General features: G+C 48.7%; 1 protein-coding gene across 2 annotated transcripts in view; it reads left to right on the top strand.

The window, feature by feature from the left end:
• The first annotated feature begins 6,183 nt into the window (after nucleotides 1-6,183).
• Nucleotides 6,184-10,058, top strand: part of LOC116946485 (band 4.1-like protein 5) — a 37,350-nt gene continuing 33,475 nt past the window's right edge. The window contains exon 1 of one of the 2 annotated variants that reach the window (XM_032961417.2): nucleotides 6,184-6,749. In XM_032961417.2, the coding sequence (XP_032817308.2) occupies nucleotides 6,225-6,749 (525 nt within the window). In that variant the 5' untranslated portion in view covers nucleotides 6,184-6,224. The remainder of the gene's footprint in view (nucleotides 6,750-10,058) is intronic. The other variant, XM_032961427.2, reaches the window with a different exon arrangement.

The following is a 10,058-nucleotide window of genomic DNA, read 5'->3' as shown; positions in this document are numbered from 1 at the left end:
CCACACGGTGCTGTCCACGCTAGGGCTGGTGTTACACACAGCCACCCACACGGTGCTGTCCACGCTAGGGCTGATGTTACACACAGCCACCCACACGGTGCTGTCCACGCTAGGGCTGGTACTACACACAGCCACCCACACGGTGCTGTCCACGCTAGGGCTGGTGTTACACACAGCCACCCTCACGGTGCTGTCCACGCTAGGGCTGGTGTTACACACAGCCACACACACGGTGCTGTCCACGCTAGGGCTGGTGTTACACACAGCCACCCTCACGGTGCTGTCCACGCTAGGGCTGGTGCTACACACAGCCACCCACACGGTGCTGTCCACACTAGGACTGGTGCTACACACAGCCATCCTCACGGTGCTGTCCACGCTAGGGCTGGTGTTACACACAGCCACCCACACGGTGCTGTCCACGCTAGGGCTGGTACTACACACAGCCACCCACACGGTGCTGTCCACGCTAGGGCTGGTACTACACACAGCCACCCACACGGTGCTGTCCACGCTAGGGCTGGTGTTACACACAGCCACCCTCACGGTGCTGTCCACGCTAGGGCTGGTGTTACACACAGCCACACACACGGTGCTGTCCACGCTAGGGCTGGTGTTACACACAGCCACCCTCACGGTGCTGTCCACGCTAGGGCTGGTGCTACACACAGCCACCCACACGGTGCTGTCCACACTAGGACTGGTGCTACACACAGCCATCCTCACGGTGCTGTCCACGCTAGGGCTGGTGTTACACACAGCCACCCACACGGTGCTGTCCACGCTAGGGCTGGTGTTACACACAGCCACCCACACGGTGCTGTCCACGATGTAGGAACATCGAACGGCACGACCCTTCCGGGCTGGCACCATACAGTGACATCCCCGATGTCACTACAAATGCACAAATGTTCGATTTTTTTAAATTAAGATGATGGAACCTTGTTTCTATTGTGTTCCTATCTTGGAGCCATTTACCACCCTCCCTAAGATTCGACAATTCAGTGTTCATATTTTAAATCGCGCCTGAAGGTACAGCTTATACAAACAACGTATATAATTTAACTTGGCGGCACTGAGCGGTGTTTTAATTTAAATTATTTTAATCTCCGAACGTATCTTCAGCACAACTCCACAGTCTTGCGTATTAAGTAAGTTATATAATTTCCTTTAGTTCGTTCCAATTGGTTGTTATTACGCAGATTATACTGGTAGGAACGAAGTTGTAAACTGAGTGTACCAGCCTGCAATAGATTAATGTGTCCGTCCGTCCGTCCCCTTTCAATACTTTAACGAAGTGAAATCTCGTGCTGTTGGGTGTAAAATCAGCAATAGACAGCGCAGAAACTTGTCCTACCAGCCCACCCTGCAGGGACCTGTTGATCGTCTATGTTGTGTTCTAAAGTAACTGTAGATGAGGGTTGGATTGGTAAACATCTTTATAGTTCTTCATCCCGAAGGACACTATATAAATATATTGGATACAGTATTGTATATTTAAATGTTGGAATGGGTCTTAATTCAGCCAGTGCACTCCGAACACCCTCCCAGAAAATATTTCATGAAGAATTTAGCCCTGATTACTGCGTGCGAGAGTAAATATACGACAAAGCTAAAATAGGAATTCTACTTAATGAGCGGACGTTTTATGAATTATAATTCGCAGCAATTCATTCTTGACTTGGAACGCCTCCTTACAGTAAAAATACGATACAATTATTAAGGCCGAGGAGTGGTGACGCAGTGGTTCGCACACTGCGTTATGAATCTGACAACCAGAGTTCGATTCCTTATTTTTACTCTGGCCCCGTGGTTTAAAGTGCAGTCTACAACTCTTATTCTTGGTTCTTTCGATAAAGTCACGTAGAAGGGAAACAATAAAATAATAAAAATATTATTGTTCACTGTCTCTCCGGCCTCTATGAAGAAGGGCTATTTCCCGAAACGTCACCTCTGATTAATATATCATTGCAAGGCCAGTGTTATTGGCGGATGTTAGTTTTGAGTGCAATTCCGAGGAAGTGATGAATGGTACCTGGAACCGTTCCTGGGTCTCCCCCTACAGCAACCCACATTGGTCACCACGGTGAAGTATGGTCAAACATCCCCCACCATGCACACAGCAGTGGGTTGCCAAAGGAATACGAATAAAATAATTAATTTAAGTTGCAAACAATTGTGTTTAAAATTATTTCAACAAAACCTAATGCTTTTTCGCACAGCCAAAAGTCGCAAAATAAATTCATAATTATAAAATATGCATAGTATAGTGACATGCTACACTTTTCAGGTACCAATGATACACAAAATGACTGTTCCGTTAAAAAACAACATACAGCAGTAATAATTATACCACACGCAGTAAATGTACATAGTGTGTTCTGTGGGTGTAGTTTGGCATTGCACGCGGGAGGCCAGTCACGGTGTGAGCCCTGATGACTAACCGACGGGGAGAATATTGGACTATTGACTTCATACAGTAAAGTCACAGTGCCCGTGGGGTGACGTGGCTCTAACACGTGTCTCGGCTCACCTATTTTTCTTTATTACTGGATCCTCCACTTTAGTCGAGCTATGAGAAATTATTCTACTTAGACTCATTTAAAGCAACCACATTTCTCATTCACTGCGTTATAAATATATTTATATGCCTATATTTCTTCGGTCTTTCAGTAAAGCTACGTTATAGAAAAAATATATATCACGATTGTGATGTTTTTTATTATTTTTTCTATCTACGTGGCTTTACCGAAAGACCCAAAGAATATGAATTCCTGCAGTTACGAAAGCTTTAAGTCAATATATATGCCTGTAAATATGCCCCGGGTTTGCACGAGACAAGCTGTTATTTTATTGCCCTATTGATATTCCAATAATTTCGAAATATAATGAACAGTTCAGTACTTATTATTCGAGAGAGAAAAAACTCATTTGAAATCCAGTGCATCGTACTTTCACGATACTGTAATCATCCACGATGCCTGCTGGGTGAAGGCATCAGAATCATAATATGCACAGTGAGGGAAAAAAATATTTGATCCCCTGCTGATTTTGTACGTTTGCCCACTGACAAAGAAATGATCAGTCTATAATTTTAATGGTAGGTTTATTTGAACAGTGAGAGACAGAATAACAACAAAAAATCCAGAAAAACGCATGTCAAAAATGTTATAAATTGATTTGCATTTTAATGAGGGAAATAAGTATTTGACCCCTCTGCAAAACATGACTTAGTACTTGGTGGCAACACCCTTGTTGGCAATCACAGAGGTCAGGCGTTTCTTGTAGTTGGTCACCAGGTTTGCACACATCTCAGGAGGGATTTTGTCCCACGCCTCTTTGCAGATCTTCTCCAAGTCATTAAGGTTGCGAGGCTGACGTTTGGCAACTCGAACCTTCAGCTCCCTCCACAGATTTTCTATGGGATTAAGATCTGGAGACTGGCTAGGCGACTCCAGGACCTTAATGTGCTTCTTCTTGAGCCACTCCTTTGTTGCCTTGGCCATGTGTTTTGGGTCATTGTCATGCTGGAAAACCCATCCACGACTCATTTTCAATGCCCTGGCTGAGGGAAGGAGGTTCTCACCCAAGATTTGACGGTACATGGCCCCGTCCATCGTCCCTTTGATGCGGTGAAGTTGTCCTGTCCCCTTAGCAGAAAAACACCCCCAAAGCATAATGTTTCCACCTCCATGTTTGACGGTGGGGATGGTGTTCTTGGGGTCATAGGCAGCATTCCTCCTCCTCCAAACACGGCGAGTTGAGTTGATGCCAAAGAGCTCCATTTTGGTCTCATCTGACCACAACACTTTCACCCAGTTGTCCTCTGAATCGTTCAGATGTTCATTGGGAAACTTCAGACGGGCATGTATATGTGCTTTCTTGAGCAGGGGGACCTTGCGGGAGCTGCAGGATGTCAGTCCTTCACGGCATAGTGTGTTTCCAATTGTTTTCTTGTTGACTATGGTCCCAGCTGCCTTGAGATCATTAACAAGATCCTCCCGTGTAGTTCTGGGCTGATTCCTCACCGTTCTCATGATCATTGCAACTCCACGAGATGAGATCTTCCATGGAGTCCCAGGCCGAGGGAGATTGACAGTTCTGTCGTGTTTCTTCCATTTGCGAATAATCGCACCAACTATTGTCACCTTCTCACCAAGCTGCTTGGTCTTGTAGCCCATTCCAGCCTTGTGTAGGTCTACAATCTTGTCCCTGACATCCTTGGAGAGCTCTTTGGTCTTGGCATGGTGGAGAGTTTGGAATCTGATTGATTGATTGCTTGCTTCTGTGGACAGGTGTCTTTTATACAGGTAACAAGCTTAGATTAGGAGCACTCCCTTTAAGAGTGTGCTCCTAATCTCAGCTCGTTACCTGTATAAAAGACACCTAGGAGCCAGACATCTTTCTGATTGAGAGGGGGTCAAATACTTATTTCCCTCATTAAAATGCAAATCAATTTATAACATTTTTGACCTTCGTTTTTCTGGATTTTTGTTGTTGTTATTCTGTCTCTCACTGTTCAAATAAACATACCATTAAAATTATAGACTAATCATCAGCAGGGGATCAAATACTTTTTTCCCTCACTGTATTTATACTGGAAGAATCCAATGAGTTTTCAAGCTCTTTTTTATAGATGTCATGTGATTCAACAATTCATATAGCTTCTGCACACCAGCTAATTTCAGCGCTCCATCTCATATGAATGTCCTCTCGGCACTGTCCCTCCTTTGGCTGTCCTTCCATAGCCAGTCTCTATCACCTCCGCCATCCATCCTACCCAAGCCCACTTTTGCTGAACATTCAATATTACGTCTCTCGCTGAATCCCTGCCCTCAGATCCATGCATTCTGCTGTCCCTCGATGTAATTCCGAGGATGCATGCATGTGTTTTTGCCATGTACCTTATGTTTGCTTGTACACGTATCAACTTTTGTTCCATTTCTTCGTCAATGTCCATGTTTATGATTCATATATGGAGATAACAGGTAATATGTACTCATTGAAAACGTTCTCCATTCGCCACATTGGTATGTACAGCAATTGCTTTTCATGATCAAGCTCAGTTTCCCCAAATCAGCGTGTATATATATAGAGCATCAGGTTACCCAGAACTCATGCGTGGCGTGCACATCCACGTGTCGGGTGACAGACGGGACGCGCCAAAACGCCGTCCTGTCCGAGTTCACTCCAGCGCAGGAATCGCCAATCGCTGCTGCTCTTTTGCACAACTGTTGTATCTGCACTCACATGCGTGGCGGGGGGGAGGCCAGCTGGGTCGATGGGAATATCTCGAGGTAGGGGAGAGGATTGGATGGTTTGCGGTTAGGGGTAGGGCATGTTTGGGGGTTAGAATTGGGAGGTGTTCGGGGAGGGGAGGGGGGGAGATGCCGTGGGGAGTAAAAGGGACGGGTGCGGGGGGGGGTAACGAGGAGAAGAGGATAAACGGGCAGGCTTGTGTGAGAAGAGATGTTTGGTGGGAGAAATGGAAGGTTGGTGGGGGAAAATTAAGGAGCTGTGGAGAGATTGGTGGTGGGGGGCAGATGGTAGGGGTGTGATGGGGGGGGGGACATGGGATGGGGAGGCATAGGACGTGTGTTTGTGGGAGAGGAGTAGGGGGCATGGGCGGGGAAGTGTGGGGATGAGATGATGGGTGGGGGGCATTTAGAGTGGTGGGGGGCATGTGGGAGGGATTAGTTGGAGGTTAGTGGTGGGGCGGTGTGGAGGGCTGATGGGAGGTATGGGTGAGGCGATCAAGGTGGGGGATGAGATGCGTGGGTGGGGGGGTCATGAGATTGGTGGGGGGGGATGAGATTGGTGGGGGGGGATGAGATGGGGGGGGTGATGAGATTGGTGGGGGTGGGGATGAGATGGGGGGGGTGGTGAGATGGGGGGGGGGTGATGAGATGGGTGGGTGGTGAGATTGGTGGGGGGGGGGTGAGATGGGGGGGGGTGAGATTGGTGGGGGGGGTGAGATGGGGGGGTGAGATTGGTGGGGGTGAGATGGGGGGGGTGAGATGGGGGGGTGAGATGGGGAGGTGAGATGGGGGGGGTGAGATGGGGGGGTGAGATGGGGGGGGGTGAGATGGGGGGGGTGAGATGGGGGGGTGAGATGGGGGGGGGTGAGATGGAGGGGTGAGATGGGGGGGGGGGTGTGAGATGGACGTGAGACAGATGGGCTCTGTGAGTGGTGCCGTCACGTCCGGCGCCGCTCTGCGTGGCGCATGCGTAGACGGCGCTGTGGTGGTGGTGGCCGCGGAGGAGACGACGCAGCGCGAGTTACCGTCAGGCGCGCACCACCGCGGCGGATTCATCATCGTCCTGTTGCTGCTGCTCGTCTCGCCTCGCCTCCCCCCTCGTCTCTCGCCCTCTCATCGCAACCGCGCGGGGCACAGCTCCATCGCCGCGCCGCGAGCCAAGGACGAGCCCGGCTGAGCCCTGAAGACGCGGGAGGAGACCGCTTGGTTGAGGTGGAGGGAGAGATGAACTTCTTGCGACGGACCTTCACCAGAGGTCCGGTCCGTCCGCCGGGCCAGGGACCGGGCCACGGGCACGTGCAGGGCCATGTCCATGGGCACGGCCACGGGCACGTGCAGGGCCATGTCCATGGGCACGGCCACGGGCACGGCCAGGGCAAGGCCGGCACCGTGGAGGCCGCGGCGCACATCCCCGCGGCTGGGGACGCGAGGGACCCCATCACTTGCCGGGTCTCGCTGCTCGACGGCTCCGACATCACCGTGGAGCTGCCGGTGCGAGTCCGCGTCCTCGCTCGCCTCGCCTCACCTCTTTATCTCTCTCCTCTCCTCCCTCCTGCCTCCCTACTCCCATACCCGACGATGACTGCTTCAACTTCTGTCTGCCGTAACGCATCTCTACAACATCAGCGACACTTGGCATCCATACGAGACGGTCACCTTCCCTCCGATGTCACTCTTCCTCCAGCACCTCATTAACGTCGTGCGTCTCTTACAGCAGCACATCATCCCTCAATCGACTGTCGTCGACTTCCTCTTTCCTTACCTCTTCGTTGACCTCAACCATGCCCACCTCCTGCAACTCCTCCAGCTTGTTATTTTTCGAGTATTTTTTTTACTTCACTCGCACCATTTCTTTATTCTCCAACACCTCTCAGCTCTCCACCATTTCCTCCTCTTTGTGCTCTTCAACATTCATCGTTACCACCTCCTTTCTCTTCTTCCTTATCCATCCAGTACCTCCTCCTCCTCCTTCCCCGGTTACTTGGCACACAGTGGGGGGGCACCTGGCCTTGTAGAGTCGTGGGGCCCTTCACGGTTATCTCTGGGATTCTGGGGATGATGGATGACCCACTCACTCTGCCCGTGTTTGAGGCCCTTGAAATGAAGGGGGGACCCCCCCCCCCCACTTAGCCTGGGTCTGTTTCCCGATGTTTCTCTACGCGTGGCCGGTATCTGCCGCACGGAATTTGGTTTTCACGCAACGAGAAGCGAATCTCGCCTTCGCAAGTGGCAGGTTGGCTGTGGTGGCGGCGGTTTTGGTTTTGGTATTGGCTCTGGTATTGGTTCAAAGCGTTTTGACCAAGTCCGTAGTATCTGCGTCCTGGGACTGTGACCTCTTGGGAGACGTGGCTGCCTGTGGCTGCCTGCGTTTTTGGCTCAGTTGCCGGTAGCTATGAACGGAGGTGATTGGTGGTTGTTGTGGCATTTGCTTGTGGCTTTTGCTTGTGGCTTCTGCGTAAATGGTTGGTGCTTTCTGCTTCAATTGGGTGTTCGTGCCTCGTGCGTTTAGTTCTCAACCCGCTTATGGGCGAGGCGTTCAGATGCTGTACCGTTTTAGAGCCCACATAACTCTGTTACAGATGGAGATGCGCGAAGCTCAAGCGATTGAGGGCTTCAGTCGTGGTTTATTTGTTTTAACACGCTCCACTGTCACCAGGCACCAGGAACGAAGTAATACTTGCATCGTTATTGCCATTTTTACTGCACCGGTGATGTCCTGTCATTTATTTGGCTAATTTTAAATGCAATCTTTTGTCAAGAAAAGTGGCAGCTGGACCGCATTTTTTTTTTAGCGAGCAGCCAAATACAATGAAAAGCCATCGGGAAATATCTGGTTGCTTTGGCGAGGGAGAGCCGTGCAAACCATGCCCTCTGACTATCCAGGTTAATGAATAAAGTTACGTGTGTAAAGCAGCATGGGATAGTGATTATTATTTCTTGGCATGCCCACGCTCGACACGCTTGTTCCCCTGGAGTGTGTTGGCTCGAAGCTTCCTGCCACGGATCATTAGCATCATTTACCATGGCACCCAGTGATGTTTGCACGGTCCAAAGCTTCACCTTGTGACTTGCGGGGAACCACTTTGTTTTAAAGCACCTGGCGTGATAAATGTTGGCGTTTTGCACTTTTTTCATCTTTTGTATGTCTGTGGGGTATCCTGGACAAATCGGTGTTTGGGTTCACTGGTTACATTTGTCATGCAAAGCGATTTGCAGTGACATTTTTCCCCACAGTAGGCCACACCGTTTTATTTTGCGTGTGTCGTTTAAGCAAGCGTTAGTGACAGATTATTCCCTTTTCTGGTTTTGCACTTACGTAATTATAATCTGTTTAACAGGTTTTTCCAATACGAGTCGGCCTGGAATTCCCCAGGTGCTCCATCGGTGGGGGGGGGGTGGGGCAGTGTAGTGAATGTTTCATTCGAAAGCACTTCGCGTTCAGACAAAACATGTTCGTCACATCTCACCTAGGTCTGGAAATTCCAGGTAGGCCACGTTTTTGCATAACAATTGGACTCGGCAACCAAACCTTGAAAACTGCCCCGAATTTTGTGCTGTTCGGCTGACAGATTGCAACTTGCAACCTACATGTGCATTGTTTTGGACTTTGGACAGTAACTGCTTTGACTGAGGTGCCCCTCCTTCGTGATTTAGGATGTCGTTAATCAGTAAATAGACATGCTAATGTAGAAAGACATTTTATTCTCTCAAAGCCTCTGTCACGTATAGTTTTGGGTGTTGCAAGAGTGCAACATCCGACATTGCAATACAATCACATGCATGTAACTTTATCATCTTCACAGAGGGTGTCCCGTAATTAAAGACCGTGTGCCAGATCTATTCATGACCTAGACACTTTGCTGTGACTCAATAGGCCACGGAAGTATTGCCTTCCCATCATGTTGCTGGTGTCAGGCTTTTTTTTTCCGGTATTATTTTTATGTTGACGAGAGAGTACAAAATGAAGAAATCTTAACGAACTTAGTTAAATGCAAGCACGTCATTGGAGGCTTTCATTCAAAACCTTACTTAAAAGTTTAAGAAAAAAAGGACATAGCGTGACTTTGTCTTTATTTATATCTGGCAGCATTCCATCTACGCCAAGCACGTGCAAGACTGGATTTAGCCAACCGTTACCATCTAGTCCTCAAACGAAACTTGTTGCTGCAAACCTCTTGCAGCGGCATCAACCATGAGCTTCGATAACATTTTAATATGAATACACCGCTGATCACATTGCATCCTGAAGCAGATACCGAGTTTACGCGGCCGCAACACTCATCTTGACTGGCTCACATCAGCACCGTTTTACCTTGTATGCGGAAAATGCAATCTGAGCTTATTATGTTCAAATCCATACCGAAATAAAGTCTATTATTCTGTAGTGCTGTGGGATTGCGCTAATCCCCTCCACGACTGGCTGAGCCAGTACTGTCACCCAGCGCGTTACTTGTCATCGTTCATATTAAACGCCACTTATGGAAGCGCTGCGTCGTGTACACGGTACTAGTGTAGGTGAAGGATAAATGATGAGTGTTTTGGGTGAAGTCTTACTTAGTCATCACCCCGCATTCTCGATGTGTAACCTTGTTATGGTTACTGTATTTGGCAAAATTGTGTTGTATGATTCTACTGAAATGTTAACAATATAAACTACTGTACTGTACTGCAAAGACCATTACGAATGAAGCATTCTAATTACGCACGCCTATATCAATATCGACGTGTATCCCAAGACTCAAATGAGTCAGATGGAAATTCCACACTACTGTTGCTCTATCTAGTTTATAGACCACTCGG

Source organism: Petromyzon marinus, chromosome 2 (assembly GCF_048934315.1).
Source record: "Petromyzon marinus isolate PM22_M1 ecotype Great Lakes invasive population chromosome 2, UKy_Petmar_22M1.pri1.0, whole genome shotgun sequence".
Classification (NCBI taxonomy): Eukaryota; Metazoa; Chordata; class Hyperoartia; order Petromyzontiformes; family Petromyzontidae; genus Petromyzon; species Petromyzon marinus.
This window is presented reverse-complemented; position numbering and strand designations above follow the sequence as displayed.